The 19085-nt window shown below is 47.1% G+C and overlaps 1 protein-coding gene across 2 annotated transcripts in view; it reads left to right on the forward strand.

Moving 5' to 3' along the window:
* The first annotated feature begins 13877 nt into the window (after positions 1–13877).
* The window catches only part of PTCH2 (patched 2), a 62899-nt gene continuing 57691 nt past the window's right edge, over positions 13878–19085 (forward strand). The window contains exons 1-2 of one of the 2 annotated variants that reach the window (XM_077333938.1): positions 13878–14462; positions 15531–15723. In XM_077333938.1, coding sequence (XP_077190053.1) covers positions 14316–14462; positions 15531–15723 — 340 coding nt within the window. In that variant the 5' untranslated portion in view covers positions 13878–14315. Of the gene's footprint in view, positions 14463–14746; positions 14836–15530; positions 15724–19085 lie in introns of those variants that run through there. The other variant, XM_077333939.1, reaches the window with a different exon arrangement.

The following is a 19085-nucleotide window of genomic DNA, read 5'->3' on the forward strand; positions in this document are numbered from 1 at the left end:
GTCATCCCCTTCTTCTTTTGCCCTCAATCGCTCCCAGCATTAGGCTCTTCTCCAGGGAGTCCTTCCTTCTCATGAGGTGGCCAAAGTATCATGAGGTGGCCAAAGTACTGGAGAAGGAAATGGCAAACCACTCCAGTATCTTTGCCATGAAAACCCAATGGAGAAGTTCAAAAGAATTTGTCTACTCTCATTTTAAGCTACATAAATTAGTGGCCATCACTATATTCTATGGCAGTGGATTCCTGCCTGGGGCTTTTCCATGGATATTCCACTCTAATTCCACAGTCACTGGAACGGCTGTGAAGGGCCTGGCAGTGTGTTTGCCTGGAATTTGTAGGGCCAGGAGATGCTGATCCAGACTCCGGCTTCCTGTGGCATGTATTACCTCCCAAAGCAAGCACCATCCACTGTATTCTGGGGAAAGGGGCAGACAGAAGCAAGGCAGTGTGGCCTGTTGGAAGGGGCAAGCTTCCTTTGCTGGGTTGACAAGAAAAGGTAATGTTCAAGCTGGCAATGGCAAAAAACTTTATTCAAACAATAGAACGAGTTCCTAGGTACAATTAGCCTCTTTTTCGTTTTACTCCATCAGTGAACTGATTATTATAGTGTAGTGTTTCTTAATTGGTTTTTCCAAGGATACTAACAAAGTTAGTCTTCAACACACTACCTTATATTTAAAAACATATATCTGGGGTCTACTAGCATCAAAGGTCCACCAAGGGAAGTGACCCTAGAGGATGATTGCTTTTGTGGACCTTTGATACTAGTAGACCCCAGATATATGTTTTTAAATATAAGGTAGAATCAGAATCAGAATACCTTTGGTGGCATAAAATATAAGGTAGTGTGTTAATTGTACCTAGGAACTTGTTCTGTTGTTTGAATAAAGTTTTTGCAATTGCCACCTTGAACATTACTTTTTCTTGTCTACTCATCTTCGGCTGACGGGTTGTCTCTGCTACTTCATTGGGTTGACAACTCTAGTTTCAGAAATTCCTGGAGATTTGTGGGTAGAGCCTGGGGAGGGACCTCAGCCCCAAATTTCCTAGCCTTTCCTTGTTGGGAAGTTTTCCAAACTCTTAATGATGTTGATTGCTCTTTTTTGGTGCTACAGTATCCTTTTGAGATATGACAAATGGAACTGTACACAGCATTCCAAAAATCCACACACGGCTATTTTAACGTTCCTTTAACGTTCCGCAGGGCCTGCAAGACGGAGCTCTTCCGCCAGGTCTATGGTTGAGGCTGGGGCTGCCAGGGTACATCGACTGCTCTCCCCCGGGTTTCTTGAACATCATTGACCTCCTTCTCCTCCCCCCCCCTTTTTTTAGGAAGGGGGATAGGAAGGGGATCTTATTATTGTGCTGCCATGTTGTGACATTTTAAAGTCTTTTAATGGGAGTTTTAATGGGTTTTTTAAGACATTGTAACCCGCCGCGAGCCATTTGGGAGTGGCGGGAAATAAATCGAAATAATAATAATAATAATAATGATGATGATGATGATGATGATGATGATGATGATGATGATGATGATGATAATAATAATAATAATAATACAATGCTGTGTTTTAAAATTCTCAGCCCCTTTCCTAATAATCTCAAGCATATAATTTGCCCTTTTGGCTTTTACTGCTGCTACATACTGAGTGGACATTTTAACTGAGCTAACTGCTGTGACCCAAGAGTGATTTCCTAATCAGTCTCTGCCAGTTCAGACCCTATTAGTTTGTACCCTTTGGGATTTCCTCCCCCATCTCTCCTTTGTGGATCACTTTACTCTGTAGCCATGGATGGAGCAGATTTTAGGCAGGCCTCTATCCAAGTGAGCATCCAGGACTGATTGCCTGCATTGAAAGAGAAGACGAGTCCCATTCCATGCGAGGCATGTGAGCAAGAAGATGATTCTCTCTAAATCTTCCACAAGGAAGGAAGGAAGGAAGGAAGGAGGGGAGGAAGGAGGGGAGGAAGGAGGGGAGGAAGGAAGGAGGGGAGGAAGGAGGGGAGGAAGGGAGGAAGGAGGGAAGGAAGGAAGGAAGGAAGGAGGGAGGGGAGGAAGGAGGGGAGGAAGGAAGGAAGGAAGGAAGGAAGGAGGGGAGGAAGGAGGGGAGGAAGGAAGGAAGGAAGGAAGGAAGGAGGGAGGGGAGGAAGGAGGGGAGGAAGGAAGGAAGGAAGGAAGGAAGGAAGGAAGGAGGGGAGGAAGGAAGGAAGGAAGGAAGGAAGGAAGGAAGGAAGGAAGGAAGGAAGGAAGGAAGGAAGGAAGGAAGGAAGGAAGGAGGGGAGGAAGGAAGGAAGGAAGGAGGGGAGGAAGGAGGGGAGGAAGGAAGGCAGGCAGGAAGTTTCTCTGTCTCCGTCGTCACTACAAGTGCCACGAAACTAACTGAGGAGCTTCCCTGTTCTGCTCTGCCTCCCTGCATCCTGAACCAGCCCCCCCCCATAAAAAACCCACAGGAAAAGAAAAGCCCCCAAAGAAGACAAAAGAGCCTGTTTTGGCCGTACCACCTGCTATCCCCTATGCTACAATACCGCCTTAAAAACTGAATAAACAAAAGGCCTTAAAATCTTAAAGGGGCCCATTCATTAGGGTGACAAAGGGGGAAAGAAATACATTATCATAATTAATCCTGTGGCTGGCCGTGGGTGGCGAGGAGGCCCTCTGTCTCCCAAGGTGGCAGCGGTGATCATGTCATCTAGTCCTGCGCTGATGTCCGCTGGGTAGGCAGGGATGAGAGCAAGGGCAGGCTTCTCTCTGCCAGCCTCCCCCCCACACACACACACACACACTCCAGTCCCCAATTTTCCCTCATTGGTCAGGGTGGATTTCTACCCAAATTTTTGCCCTCTTGTTACCTGCCAAGTTATCCTTCCCGTTTTGCAGGACTGACACAGTTTCTCTAAGTCTCATTCCTCACGTGAGTGGACACCATCCAGATTCTGCTATGCAGTCATAGCTTTCAGTGAGGTGAGGGAATTTTTCTCACATTATCTGGCTTCTTAGCTGTGCTTGCAGCGGAGAGATGAGGCATCTTGCTTGGATCCCCCCCCCCATTTGCAAATAAAAGCTGATACATTTAAATGCCTTCAAACCAGCATCCTATCTCTGGCTGTAGCCCAGACCTTAAACAAGCATCCCCAATACATTGCACTAACTGAAGTGAAGGCATTGCACTAACTGAAGTGAATTCTGTTTCTAAACGCAGAAATTCATATTTGATCTCTGTAAAGAATTTGTACACAAAACCATCAAACCTGCCTGGAAACCCACACTCTACAAAGGCAACCTATCCCCTAATCTTGTACATGTGAGGTCCAATGGTGATTACCTGGTGGTGAAAAGCACTCTGCGCTTTCTCTGAGTTACTGTCTTCTCGAGCTATGTACAATAGAGCCAGCTTGGTGTAGTGGTTAGGAGTGTGGACTTCTCATCTCTGGCGAGCTGGGTTTGTTTCCCCACTCTTTCACATGCAGCCAGCTTGGTGACCTTGAGCTCACCACAGCACTGATAAAGTTGTTTTGACCGAGCAGTGATATCATGGCTCTCTCAGCCTCACCCACCTCACAGGGTGTCTGTTGTGGGGACAGGAAAGGGAAGGCGACGTTAAGCCACTTTGAGATTCCTTCAGGTAGACCGTTTATGCACTGGATGTTTCATGCCGGGCTGTAGGGTAGAGTTTTAGTCGTGGCAGGTTGCCCCACCTCTTCCTGCATCCACATGGGGGAGCATTTGGCCTGGTGCACCTCATCCGCCCCCGATTTGTGTTCCTGCACGGGAGCTCGGGCAGTGAAGTTCCCCGTGCATAAACGGTCGTAGAGAGAAGCGGCATATAAGAACCAAGTCTTCTTCTTTTAATGCATGATATAGGAAATAGCCCCAATCAAGCATCCACCTCACTGATGAAATCTACAAGAACAACTTCTTAATGGGTAGATTTCTTGTCGCTCACTATGATTTTGAAAATTCTACATCCAGTAATACCCCGTATTAATTTTTTCATAATCAATGGTGCGTGCCACTATTTCCTCAGAACCTGATGATGTCTTTAGAAAGGGGGGGGCACTGTAAATTAAAGTCTGTTACAGGCTGCCTTCATTCAAAAGAAAGGGTTATCCGTAGCAGCCACAGCCACTGAAGGAATAGGACCTGGGTTTTCCCTAGACAGTGTGTGGTTCAAGTCCCACTTCAGGCTTTCTTTCCTTTTACTCGCCTTTTTCCCTTCCACCTCCTTTCAATGTTTTCTTTTCTTTTTCTCTACTTTCCCCCTCCAGCTTTCCTAATAAACAGGGACCAGAACTCTTTCAGATCCCATTGATACAGATTCATAGCTGAAGGACAATCCAGGAATCTATTTTAGATCAGCAGAAACGGAGTCTTGGAAGCCAGTCAGATGAATGGAGTTGCCAGTTCTCTTGGTGGAGCAAGGCAACTGTGCCTTTGAAAGCTATGTCAACACAAGTCAAGCTATCCCTGTCACTGTATGCCCATTACCTTCATAGGCCAAACAACTATTGAGCAGTTTGCAGTGGATCTTGACAAGGACACAAAAAACAGGCAACCCCAGAACAGAGCAGTGAGGTTCACATTAGTCATTGGAGCTGTTGGTCAGGTTGTAGGCTGAGCTGATGGTTGGCTTTACATTGTGAGTGAGGTTGTCCTTGCCTCCATCTGTGTTGGAGAACTGCCTGGAAAGAGGCAAGAGAGTCACAGGGGCAATATCAGTAACATGAGCTCAGTCATATTGTACATGTGAGAATCACCACTTGTGTGCTTCATCCCCCCCCCCACTCCCTCAACACTTTCATCTTTTTGGGAACATTGGACAGTCTTCACCCTTGTCCTGTGGACACTGCATTGGAACACCATCTCTAATTTTTGGGTTTGTGTTGTTCCACTTAGTAAGGCTGCAATTCTGCAAGATAGAGGGGATCGTGAGTGTTTAGCTACTAGTGCTAATGGACCAGAATGGTTAGGGGCTTTCCGCACCAGGATCCTTGTAGCAAATTGTTTGCTGAACGAAAAATCGGCATTTAAAATAGTGGAATTCGTCATTATGCATACCTGCCTTTGTAGTGGAATCCAGTTGCGTTTTGTATCGTTTCCCACAGGCTTCCGGTCTCGGCAAAAATCGCTAGAAAGGAAGCGCTATTGCCAAGCTTGTCCCGCCTCTGGCTGTCAAGCAGCCAATGGGTGGCCGTTAGCATGCTCCCAAACAGCCCCTTTCCCTTTAAGAAAGGTTTAAAAAAAAAAAAAAACACACCCGTTGCAACGAATCTGTGTTGATTCGTTGCAACGGAGAGACCCATCCAGCTTGCAGGTGTGTTTGAGCTGTCGTTTCATCGTTGCCACGCTCCCCCCGAGTGAAAAAAAAATCCCCCCCCCACGGGCCCGATTTTCGGCCGAAAACAGTGTAAAAAATAAAGGGAAAATACATCAGCAAACGGGCTTCTCTGTTGTTTGTGCTTAGTGACTGTAAAGAGCTCTGGGGAGGGACTGCAGCCGGGGAAGCCTCACTGGGTAAACGAAGGCTTGCCGGTGCGTTGATCTCCGCTTGCTTGGAGAAAAAAAAATGGCGATCGCTTCGCCGGAAGATCAGAGGAGAGAGCCAGGGGGAGGGACTTTGTAGAAACCACAACAATGGTAACGCACAGAACTTTCCCGCTAGTGTTGCAGATTGGTTGCAGAAGTGTAGCGCTTTCCGGAGGGTGAATCCACTTTTGGGGATTTCCCTGAAAGCGCTACAAGGAAGCGCTTTTTGCGGATCGGTTTCAGGTGTGTGGCAGATTGTCAACGATGTTGTGCATAATGGCAAAACTGTAGTGATTTCAATTGGCAACCATTGTGCGATTTTGAAGGAGTGCGGAAAGCCCCTTAGTATTCACCCAGAAATATAGCTGTGCTTCTTGTTTCCTCTAGATGCATGTGTGGTTGTATTGACATGACATCACAGCCACACCAGAGTTATTTTGGCATGACATCATATTTTATTTATTCATTCATTTATTTAATTTATATACCACTCTCCCCATACAGGCTCAGGGTGGAGAATAACAGTAAAAAAAGGTCACACGCCTTGTTGCATTCTTGTTACACTCTTCCCCTCTGGGCAGTTTCCATGTTCTCCTTCATGTTATCTTCATAATCCTTAGGTTGCAAGAAAGTAACGGGCCCAGGCTCCCTAAGTTTGCTTCATGGTAGGGAGGAGGCAGCCTGAACTTGGGTCTATTGCTTGGGGTACCCAAAGGCCTAAGCCAGACTGTCCCTTAAAGAAAACCAATCTTCTCCACCCTGCTTCCTCTCACTCTGTTTCTTCTATTTCTGAGAGCAGCCTGACACTTTCTTTGCTAGTTTGTCCAGAGGGCCCAAGGGAAAAGCTGGTAAATTTGGGGGAGGCTCAGTTTACTTTTCTTTGCTTTACTTAGAAAGGATTATGACAAATTCAAGACTCCCTCCACTAAATGAAGATGAATTACACTTTACTCTCCATTATTTTAGCTCTGTTTTAAATTAAAACACATTCTGCACATATATCACATCTTTTTTTGTCATACTGGTGTCAAGTCAAAAATATTTATGCATCCTGATGTTGATAATATCACAATGCATAATTATTTGGCTAGCAAATTAATTATTGCATCGCCTTTGGTGGCCACCTCATAACCAGCCCCTTCTCATTCCCTCCCATCTAGGCTGTAACTGAAATAGAGATAAACTTACTGCCAAGTATTTCTCCTATATTCACATATACTTCAGAGGGTACCATGTATTGTCTTCTATATCTTTGCTCACCTTTATCAGCATGTATACTCATGGACACAACAGCCATCTCTATGTTAACATTATTGAATTGTTCCTGTTGATGATGTAAATAGGGCTGATCTACAACCAAGGCCCAGACTCTTATCTTTGAACCATTCCCATTATCATTAGCTGTTCTATGGCTGGAACTGGAGGTCAAGGCAGTTGGTTGACGAGGCAGCCCTCCAGTGGATCACAATTATTAATACCAAATAAATATCAGAATGGCTGGACCTTGTACATGTGGAGAAAAGTTGGGGACAGAGGAGGGGGTTATGCGTATTTTTTTTAAGAACTCAGGGACAAAGAGGTAGGAGGGAATGTAATAAAATGGAGATGGTAGGAGGTGGCATGACAGAGGAGTATAGAGTTTGTGGAGGAAATGGGACAGTTCAGAAAAACTGAAAAGAATTGTAAAGGTTTTAGGGAAAAATACTAGTAATTGTTTTAATATAGTATAAGAAGGATGGGGAAACCTGAACTTTTCAGCATCTAGCTATCTTTTGTTAGGCTCTGACTGGTTGTGTCTATTCCACCAAACTTCTCTATGTAAAACCTGATGTTCTTTTATCCTGTTTTCCCAGACAGAACTTTAATCTCACGGCAGCTAATGGGGATAAAAGAACAGTGAGTACAAATGATGTGAAAGATGACTCTTCCATCGGGAGGAGATTCTCAGCTGAGGAGGATCCAAACAAGTGGGAGTGGGGTCTGTTTGGGTGTCCTCTGGATGGCTCTAGTGGTGGCAGAGGAAACTGGATAAGGGGAGGAAGGCTGGCTGGAGCTGGAACCTGGCATGATGGAGGAGTGGCACATAATATGTTGTGTTACTTGACTGAAGGTCAGAAACAAAGCTAACGTGGGTCCAGCACCTGTGCATCCCTGCAATGCACTGATTTAGTGAATGCTCAGGGGGAGTACAGTGTTTGCAGCAACAACCTGTGGGTATGCTAGGCTAAAACGAAAATAATCTTTTTTGCTTAGCAGAGACTGCTGCCAGTCATTCACAACAAATCTCACTTTCCATTTTGACTCCTCTCCCCCATGTACACCAGACCAGCCTATTGCCCCCCCCCCCCAATGCCCACACCAGCTTCACAGAATCAGGTCAGGCCAGGCAAGCTGTATGAGGATGCTGGTCTAAAGCAGTGTCCCACATGCCTAGTACTTTTGAAAACTAGCTTGGGAGCTCTGTCATCCTCAAATTTCTAGAGCATTACATCTTTTATGACTTTCAGTCGGATAAAATTTGTAGATAGTTCTGATTAAAAAAAAATTAAACATATTTTAACACCCCCCCCAAAGTAACAAAACAGTAAAAAACAAACAAGCAGGCATTGCAAGTTCCCACTCTCAGCTAGGTATTCAGTTGTGGGAAAAGAGAAGGAAGTAAGAGAAATCCTTATTCCTTGATGCACTGAAACATACTTTTCTTTCCACCACCCCCCTTTTGTACTGTACATTTAGCCTGGAGAAAGCTGTGGGGAATTTGAATGTTTGCTCACTATTTTGTACTGTTTTTGTTGGTCCTAACAGATGGTGTTACACTACTGTGCTGCTTTTGGATAACTCCTAGTGTCTCCCTAGCCACAGTCTTAAAACTCTAAATGCATCCCACTCTTAAAAACACAGGCGCCAGAAGCTTCCTCTGAAAGCTCAGTGTCAGGTCATTCCTCCTGATTCACAAACTGTAAACAGTTCAATTTCTGACAACTTTCATTAGCTGAGTGGGAGAGCTCTTCTCTCTGTTACAAGAAATCTGCTCCCAGTGCTGCCTTACTCATTTATGCGGCGGGAAGGGGGGGGCGCTACACAGCTGCAGGGGCAGTTAGTTCCACTACAGTCCACTAGGGGTGTTCTTGCTCCTTCTTTCATTGCCTCCTTATTAGAACACAGTTGGAGTCCGGTGGCACCTTTAAGACCAACAAAGTTTAATTCTAGGTAGAAAACAGAAGCTGTTTTCCTCAGTTCTGAGTATAAGCAGAAACAGTTTTCGTCAAGCCATACATATAGTTTGGGGGCAGGAGGAGTGGGTCTTTATTGACCAACTGAAGAAGTGGAGCCATGAAACAGCTGCAGACCACACCAGGCCTGACATATTTCAGATCCTAATGTTAACAGCCTCTAATGTAAGAGCCTCTTGTGGCGCAGAGTGGTAAGGCAGCCGCCTGAAAGCTTTGCCCATGAGGCTGGGAGTTCGATCCCAGCAGCCGGCTCAAGGTTGACTCAGCCTTCCATCCTTCCGAGGTCGGTAAAATGAGTACCCAGCTTGCTGGGGGGTAAACGGTAATGACTGGGGAAGGCACTGGCAAACCACCCCGTATTGAGTCTGCCATGAAAACGCTAGAGGGCGCCACCCCAAGGGTCAGACATGACTCGGTGCTTGCACAGGGGATACCTTTACCTTTACCTTTAATGTTAACAGATCTACAATTAATATACTAACATATTACGTCATAGAAAACACCCATTGATAGATATCAGCCTTTCTCAACTATTTTACTATTGAGAGCCCCCTGAAACATTCTTCATGGTTCAAGAAATTCTAGAAGTGGCATAAACAGGCTGAATGTGGCTGGGAAGCATAGCTGTGCACAGACCCACATGGGGCCCCTCACCACACCCTCCAAGCCCATCAATGGCTATTTTGGGAGAGTGGAGTGGATGGACATGATCATATATGGTCATATCACCCAATAAATGTTTAACGACAATGATATATAAAATTAACACCTATTCATTTGGGAAACCTTCCAGGGCCATCAAGAAACCCAGGCTCATGGGAATAGTAGTCCATGGACATCTAGAGAGACAGAGTTTGGCCACCCCTGCCCTACACCAATCTTCCCATTGCCTCATAAACTCCACTGGTGAGAACGACCAACTGAATGGAAGATCCAATGACTGACACCAAAAAAAAAACATGGCTTAAACAGATCAAAGACCTTAGAAACCAGCGATTGATTATCCATATGGCCAAAACTACAGCCACTGATCGCCAAGAGTGGAAACATTTTATAAACAAGGCAAAAACACCATCAGCACCTAGATCAGCATATTAGCTGAGAGGACAACCCGCTCCACCAATCGCCAGCTAAAGGATAAAAAAATGGAAAAAATCTTCCCACTCAGAGTTTGATGCCTTCCTGGTGGCAACTTATCATCTAGATGTTTGATGTAACATCTGACATTATCATCTGCACTAGCAGCAGTTTTTTCTGTTGAAGATGACAATTTAGGTAGAGTTAGTCACAGGACAGGGTAATACTGGTGCTTGTGTTTCTGTGACCGATTATGCATGGGGCAGAAAGGCTGGGCTGGCGGTGGCATGACAGCAGGGCAAATTCCTGCTTGTGCATGATGTTGCCACCAGCATGGCCCCCTCCTGGCCCTGGCCCATGGTTTCCAATGGCCCATTTTTGCTGATGCCATCATCAGAGGCCAGGCGGGCCAGGCCTGTGCATACAGGAAGAGCCAGGCTGTCCAGGCCTGGCTCCTCCCTACCACCTATGGTGTCCCTGTCTTGATCAGTTTCATGGTGCTATGGAGCCGAATGGGGTGTTTCTACACCCCCCACGATGGTGGGATAGCGGCATGCCACTATTCCACCATTGTGCAGTAGGACTCCCGCTCCACACACCCACCCCCTTCTGCCACCGCAAGGTGTGGTGGAACCTTCTAGTCCCAGAGTTCTGCATGTGCACGGACAACTCCAGGGTGGACCTTGTGCACCAGGGGATTTTGTCTTCCATGTGTATACTGAAAGTGACATCCATGGGAAAAGCCTGGAGGCCTTCATGTTAAATGGTCATATCAAATAGACAGGCAGCCAATAAATGATTAATTGCTCCTATTATTATCCTTGCTGTTTGGGTGGGTGGGGGAAGCAATTCAGAGTATATACTTGGGGCAGAATAGAATGACCAGAGAGAGCACAGAATGGTATCAGAGCCTGTATGCCGATACACTCTGCACATTGTGGATGTGCTGTGCAATATGTGTTGTGCAATACATTGGTCGAAGAAAAAGGCCACCTGTAGGTCATGCCAAATTTCCAAACTTGATGTCCTGGGGGTTCATCCAAGTGTTCCCCATACCTAGAATGGAACAGTTATTACAGAGGACAATTAAGAGAGGCAGTCCATTTTGTCACTCACACTTCTCAGGGAAGCAAGGTAAGGTGGAAGATTTGGAAAGAGACAACTTGTTTGTCTTGAAATGTAAAGATAGTGAATGCTGGCCCAGGTCTTGTGAGGCCACCCACCCAAACCTTCAAGTCAATTTTGGGGGAAAAATGACTTGCTTTGAAATCTCCTCCAGTGGGTTACTTCTGAATTCATAAAACGCAATGTTCCAGTCTTGCAATGGTGCCAGTTCCAAATGCATGACTCCAATAACCACAATGTACACATGGCCACATCTCTAAACACCTTGGGAGGCACAGTACAGTGTATATATACATTGTGTGTACATACAAAGTACTATCAAGTCACTGCCAACTTATGGTGACCCCAGTAAGTGAGAAGCAGAGGTGGTTTGCCATTGCCTTCATCTGGGGCCTTCCATGGAGGTCTCCCATCCAAGTACTAACCAGGGCTGATGCTGCTTAGCCTCCAAGATCTGATGCCACTTCCTTCCCATATATAAACTGTCATGCATATTAATGAATTCTAGCACCATACAGTCTCTCATATGCACTTATTCTTTCTCCCCACCACCCAGACTCTCTATTAAGGCACTCCTAAGATCAGCTCTATCATTATGGCCTGAAGACCAGAACTTTCAATCAAAGGAGAGCAATAGAAATGCAATGAAAAAGTCTGCACCAACTTGTTTTATTTATGTGGGTTCTCCAAATTCACCATCACTTCAAACTCAGCTGGGCTGAGGGAGTCAAATAGGCTCTTAATTTGCAACTAGAATCTGGGCTTCTTGTTGGCTACCGGTCAGCTCCTCTTCCTCCCATTCCCTCTGAAAAGACAAACACAACAGCTGTCCTGAGGGGCTGAGAACAGAGGTAGGAGCAGAATTTTCCCTGGCTGCATCCCCAAAAGAAGACAGGATGTCTGAACCATTTAGATTGCTCTTCTGCTTTCTACATTTGCACTGCACCTGGGCTAAATGTTTGGACCACGTTTCCCTGCCTAGAGCAGCCACCTCTCCCTGAAAGATATTAAGATCATTGTCCTAACAAGGGGTGTAACTGTTATTTAGTTCCCCAATCTTTGTTATTTAAAATGGAAATATTGACTGGGAGTAGAAAAGAAGAGCTGTTTTTTTATACCCTGCTTTTCATTACCTGAAGGAGTCCCAAAGTGACTTACAAATACTTTTCCCCTCTCCCTATAACAGATGCACTGTGAGGTAGGTGGGGCCAAGAGCTCTGAGAGAACTGTTCTCCGGTCCCGTCCCCCCACTGTCTGCATGTGGAGGAGCAGGGCATCAAACCTGGTTCTCCAGATTAAGAGTCTACCACTCTTAGCCTCTGTACCACACTGGCTCTCATCTTGCACTGTTACACTTTCTGTAGGGAGAGGGTGTCTTGCTAAGTTATTCATAATATATATATAAACTGAGCACAAGGTTTGCGGTGGTACGACTCACCGTCCCTTGTGATCAGCATAGTTTGGGGTTCTCAGTATTTGAAAACGAGGCAGTGACTTTGCAGCTTGCTTTGTGTTGCCTAAATGTCTTGGGGGTCTGCCCATAAACTTCTCAGATGAAAAATGTGGGGTTTCAACCCTGCTTGGATACCACCCTGACAAGTATCTTGTCTCCTCCCCTAACCTGAATGATATTGTCCTTAATGCTTCAGGGGTAGGGTGGGGGTTACTCTGCACATGGTCAGAAGCTATTCCTTTGAAGACTGAGTCATGCCTGGCTTACTTTCTGATGGGGCCCAGCTCAAATTAAACTCTTAGCTTTCTGAATAGCAATTATTTCAATTTTAGGGAAATAATTATTTGTTTGGGAGAGGAAAAAAGGCACCAGGATATATCCAGATGAAGTATCCTTTTAAACAATCATGTGTTTTTGGATCACCAATGCAATCCTGAGCAGCAATACACCTTTCTAAGCCCATTGACTGCAATGAATTTACATGGATATAACCTAGGTTGGTTTATCCATGGAGCACAGGTAGCATGTGCCCCGGGGCCGCAACCTCTCTCCTCTCCCCTTTTCCCTCTTTAGTCATTTGGGGTGACACCCCTGTCCATGGGGGGAGGCCCTCTGCCCCCAGTTTGGCTGCTCCCACCAAAATTGTACTCTAAACTGGCTCTGGTGCTACGGGCCTCACAAATCTTTAAACCACTCCTTGGTATAACTCTGCTTAGGACGTCACATAATGTGTTCCTCCATAATGCATGAATTCAAGGCTGCGTCTCATGTAAGCTGGCTCAGATTCAAAACGAGAGGTGCTGCAGCCCAGTTTCGCCTGGAAGTCATGCTACTGCCATTTCTCCCCTCTATGGAAATGTAGGGACAAGGTGTTGTCTGTGCCAGACCATGGCAGGCTGCACATGTTTAAAGGTGCTCTTTCTTTCCTAAATGCTGTGCAAGCTCTGGTGTCAGCAAGAAAGAGACCTTTCAGGCCTCAAGCCCCCCCCCCCAGCTCAAGAAAGAAAGAAAGAAAGAATCCCCAGATGTGGGGTCGAGGTGCCTGTCCCTCTGGGGGTGCCAGGGATGCCAGCTTGAGCTCTCCTTTTCATACCTAGAGAGCAGTCAATCCCACACACACTTCTCCAAAGACACAGGATTCCCTTTTTCTTCCTTCCCCAAATCCTTTGCGCAGTTCACTTTTCTGTCCCCCTTGCAAAGTTTGCAGCTGTCCTGATGCATAGCTACCTCCGTTTGTAATAATAAATAAAAGAGCCGGTGGGGGGGGCATTTGGGAGGGGGCAGCGGGCAGCATTTGAAAATCTGTGGAGCAGAATTCCTGTGTGGAAGGCAAGGCAAGGCAAGGCAAGCCTCCCTCCTTCGCTCCCTCCCTCTGCCCTCATTGATTTGAGGCGGGGAGGGGGAGGCGCTGCCTGGGTGGTCTCTTCTCTCTCCACTTTGGTGAGCTGTTGCTTAGCAGCTAATAATAGGAGATGTTTGCGGAGTAATTTGCCTCTTCCTCGGCCAATGGGAACCGGGGCACTTTCTCATCAAACCAAACCTTCCTCCCCCCGCTCCTCTTTTCAGGATCTCGAAGGCGCTTGTTTGTTCCAAATGTTGGTGGGACGGGATCCGAGGCGCACTGCACCGCCGGGCACCCGGGCGCCTCTCGTCTGCGGGGCTGTGTGAGAGCTCGATCCCCGCCTCCTGCCGCGCGTCGAAGGGGCCACGCTGGGAGGCGCCAAGGGCGCATGGGGCGCGCTTGGATGGCCCTGGATTCGCCCCCATGATGTTCCCATGGGATCCCCGCAGCAGCCAGCCTGAGCCCTCGGAGCCCGCGCCCCTCCGCTCTGGATTACCGCGCCTGGGAAGCTGCCTGCGCCCGCTTGCCTCCCCCCCGCGCCGTCCTCGTTCGACCTCGGAGCATGGCTTCGGATCGGCCGGGCCCTGGGGCCGGGGGCATCTTGGGAGAACTCCCGCCGCCCTACGCGGCGGCGGCGGCGGCCAGCTCGGATCTGCTCCGGAGACCCAGCTACTGCCACGCTGCCTTCGCCCTCAGACAGATCTCCAAGGTGAAGAGGACGGCCAGGAGGCGCTTCGCCGGGGCTGTGAGGGGAGAGGAGAGGACCACGTCGGGCTGAGCCCACCCCGCGGGCCAGCCGCCACAAAGGCGCAGAAGTGGCTCCTCCGGGGTCCGGCGCGCCGTGCCGAGCGAGGGCTGGAGGTCGGGATCCTCCTGGAGTCCCGCGGCTTCTTGGGAGGGAGGGTGGGAGGGAGGGAGGGAGGGGCAGGCTCTCGCAGGCGTGCTCCAAGCGGAGCCCGCTCCCTGCTCCCGGGAGTTTGTTTATGGGAAGGGGAGACGCGATGGAGCCGTCCAGGAAGGACTGCCTGTAAATGGGGCGCTGGGGAGAGGCCGGCTGGGGCTCGGAGCTGCCGGCGGATGGGGTGGGTTGAGGCGCGAGGTACAAGGGCTCGGCTGTGGGGAGTGTCGGGGTCTGCGGGGCTGTTTGTAGAGGGACGGGAAAAGGAGAAGGCGACTGGGTGGCAGGCAGGAAGGGAGAGAGAGAACGGGGATGGAGAGAAAATGAGCGAGTCTGAGGCCGCCAAAGTACACACCTGAGGAAAGGGGAGGCATAGAGCGCAGGCACACACACGTAGCTGGGAACTTGACACTGGGCCTTCTTCACAACTTTGTCTGCTGCTGTGGAAACTCTGCAGACTCTTTGCCCACATGGCACTTCAGCCCTGGGGATTCCCTGGGGACAAGAAGCTGAAGGTAATTGGGCAGTAAAGGGCAATATCCTATACTAGCTCTCCTGCCTAGGACATTTCCTGTTGCATGAGCTTTCGTGGTGGAGCATGAAGCGGCTCATGCTTTGAACATCCAGCGTAGGAGCAGTGATTCGCATATCTCTTGAGATGTCACTTGCTCACTAGCTCTTCTCCACAAATGAGAAAGGGGGAGGCAGCCCTGCGGAGGAGAGCAGTCGAGGTTCAGAGACACAGCCATGCCCCTGAAGCTTTGAAGAGGTTCTTACTTTTGAGGTCAGCCTGAATCCTGATGCCAGTTGCCCTGGGGCAGGATGTTGCTACTCCCTGTAGCAACAGTGCCTTGGCTAACTCCTTGTTTCTCTTCTCAGGGTAAGGCTGTGGGCCAGAAAGCCCCGCTGTGGCTGAGGGCCCAGTTCCAAGCCCTGCTGTTTACACTGGGCTGCTGGATCCAGCGTCACTGTGGCAAAGTACTGTTTGTGGGGCTGCTGGTCTTTGGGGCTCTGGCTGTAGGACTCCGAGTGGCCTCCATCGAGACGGATATCGAGCAGCTGTGGGTGGAAGGTAAGCCTCTTTCTGGGCGGCAGCATGGCTGCTGGGCAAACTGTATCATGCCTGGGGCGTGTTGGGGATGGCGGAGGAGTTGTACAGCACTGTGGAAGTCAAAGGAATTTGAGTCTCACACTGGATAGGCCTTTTAAATGGTGACGTTGGCAATGGGCCCAATCTCTAAAGCCCACACATGTGTGTAAATCCAGATTTGTCCATAGTTTTTGCAGACTTGGTTTTAACGCCTCGTCTTTTGCGGGAGGGCCCAGGTAACAAGCAGGAGACCTATTTTCACTATATTCCATATTTTAAAAAAATGTCTAGCTTGGGGAACTCCCAAGTCTAGCTGTAAAATAGTGTGTCTCCCCGATGTAACTTTCCCTGTAATTAAGGCTGAGTTTCTAGCACAGAAGAACAGATTGAAAATGTGACTGTCAAATGTGCTGCAAGGTCTCCAAAAGCCAATTGGCAAAGATATAATGAGGCTAAGAACAGTCATACAGAGTTGGAAGAGAACACATGTTTGCCCTGGTGTAAGGCTCTTCAAGTTGATAGGACTTCCTTGAGAAAAGTGTTTAATTCTTTGGAATCTCTGACCCTCTATGATGTGCAAAGGGACTCTCCTTATACCTGCATTTTCATCTTCATGTAGACTTGAGGGATGTCAAGAAAGAGGCAGGAAAATCTGGGGTTGTTTGATTATTTTGCACTTAATTGCCAAGGGTCATGATTTGGGTCTAGACCACTCTGCAGTTTTGGCATTGGAAACTTTCATAATGTCACAGCCATGACAACCAAAAAATTACTGAAAGTTCTGGGTTCTTGGGAAGCAGATGCATAGATTTCAAATTGTTTTATTAGCTGCACTACCACCCTACTGTTCCTCTGAGGAGATCTGGTTGGTTTACCTGTGGTTTCTAGATCCTGGTACCTTCTAGGGCCAGAAATGACAGTGTCCAGAATACATCTTGTACCTTCAGACCTTTTCTAGTGAGAAAGTGATGGTGGTGATCTTCTTGATGGATTTCCTGTCTGTATCAAGTAAGACGCTCCTCTCTTCTTTTTTGACCTAGACACACCATTTTTGTAATGCTTAGCTCAATTTGTAGGGAACTTTAATTTTAAAAAAAGCAAATATTGGGAAAATACCTGATCACAGTCCAAGGGCTAACATCTTATCCTGCTTAGTTTCTTCTCAGCATTTTTCCCTTGGAGGATATGTGCATGTAAGTCCTTCCTGGGTTGTTCTGCATGTGTGTGCCTAGGCAGGCCATGTGAATGTGTGCAATCCAGATCTTTATCTGTGCAAATACATGCCTTCACATAGACAAATGTAATTAAATTCTTTTCTCTATGTTGGAAGAGATGGTTTTTCTTGCCACCGGGCCCTGCTTGGTACATTACTGATATTAAAATCTTAAATTACCTTTCTGAGGGTGGTGCTGAAGGAGAAGATAATTACTGTCTATGACAGAACTGTCAGTTGAAGTTTGGCTTGGGTCACATGCATCTGCCAGCTGAGAATGGAACTGGGTTGAATACAAACAGCCGAAAGCAAGAAAGGGGTCACCCGAGAGAAAATCCTAATTTCCTACTGGAAACATTTGATAAAAGTGATGCCTTTGTTATTAATAAGTTCAGCATGCTCCTTTCCCCCTCCTCTGCACTACTGTTGGTCCATAGCCCAGAGTTTGCTCCTTGCTTTCCACCTCCTGTTATTGCAGCCTCCTCTCCCCCCCCCCCCCCAACACCAGGTTGCTGTGCTGAGTTTTCACACCCTGGGATTTTTATTTTTATTTTTTTTTTGCAAGCAGCCTGGGAGCTTTCCAAGAGCAGATGTTTCTCTGTGATGACTGTCAGAGATCTCTGGCGTTCCACACCTCCTCCCCCTGCTCAGCCCCAGCTCCATGTGTGGTCCTAAACTACTCTTGGATTTTGTTCAACAATAGAAGCAACTTTACTCTTCCACCCTCCCACTCCCTTTTAAATAAAACCCACACTCACATGAATGCCAGTAAAGTTTACCCACCTGTTTCACACACTGAAGGGGGGACTGGAAAGGGAAAAGAAATGCTTCAACCTTAGCCTTCACCCCTCCCTCCCTCCCCACCCCTTCTCCTTGCCTCTGCCTTACAGAGGCTCATAGCAAAAAAGATCCATCAAAACCCCGCAGCTGTTAAACATTTAAAGAAGGGAAATCCCCCTTTTGTAACCAACCCATCTTAACCCAAATCAAGAACATCCCCTGAGAACCTGCACGGTTGGGCTTGTACTTATTTATTGCTTTTGATGCTGACATTTGCTCAGCCTTAAAAAAGGGAGCAGGGAGAAGAGAAAGATTTCTTTGCTGCCTATTCCATGCTGGCTTGTGAAATAAAGCAGGAGGAAGTCAGGATTTAGGAGTACCAATATGCAAAAGAGGATACATATCATTCGCTCATCTTATTTTGCTTTATTTGAAAATATATGATATGATGATTTGGTGAAAAATATTGTTAGATTTTTGTACACTGCAGCAAACAGTTTGAGTAGTAATGGACTAATTTTGTCTTTTGCAATGCACTTTTTCAGTATGGTGTGTGTTGGGAGAGCTAGATGGGAAAAGGTCACCATAAGTCAGCTGTGACTTGACAGCAACAACAACCAGAAAAATGTGGATATAAGATGGATGGGAAATCATGGTTGTATATTTCCATGCATGGGCATAGCTACTTCCCTTCACTTTCTGTCAATTAAAATGCAGCTGTAGTTGCTTGATTGTTGTGATGCAGGTTTCTTTAGCTGGAAAACCAGCAGTGCTCTGTGGGTGCTACTGAAAAATTGGCCCCATCCCCTTTTTAATCCTAATTCACAAATTACTTGATGTTGGGATTTTAACGTTTAGATCTGAAATTCCTCAGATCAGATCACATCCTTTTGCCTCTATCACTGATCATGTGCAGGTAATGAACCAGTTGAATATACCTGCACATTGTCTATAGGTCAAGCCACATTATGTGGTGAATGATGGCTATTTCTCTATGACTTTGTACATGCCATGCCATGCCATGCTCCTTGCTACTTGTTTTAAATGTGGACCTACATGCATGGCACTGGAGTGAGATCCCCTTTAGCATTCAATAACCAAGATTTATTTCCCTCCAAGGGTGCCTCCCACAGGTTTGGATGAGACAAATTCAGAGAAGTTAGACAGATAGAAAGAACAGCTGCCAGTTGCTCCCCCCTCCCCCCCCAGTCAAATCTTATTGGTGCTGTTTGGCACTTCACATTCTCCTACCATTCTTTTCCATGAACTAACATCTGTGGCAGTTTCTCACACTCCTAGATCAGCATGGAAGTATGCATGCACTTACGTGGGAAAAATCCCTTTAAAAGGT

The sequence above is a fragment of the Paroedura picta genome, chromosome 4, assembly GCF_049243985.1.
Source record: "Paroedura picta isolate Pp20150507F chromosome 4, Ppicta_v3.0, whole genome shotgun sequence".
Classification (NCBI taxonomy): domain Eukaryota; kingdom Metazoa; phylum Chordata; class Lepidosauria; order Squamata; family Gekkonidae; genus Paroedura; species Paroedura picta.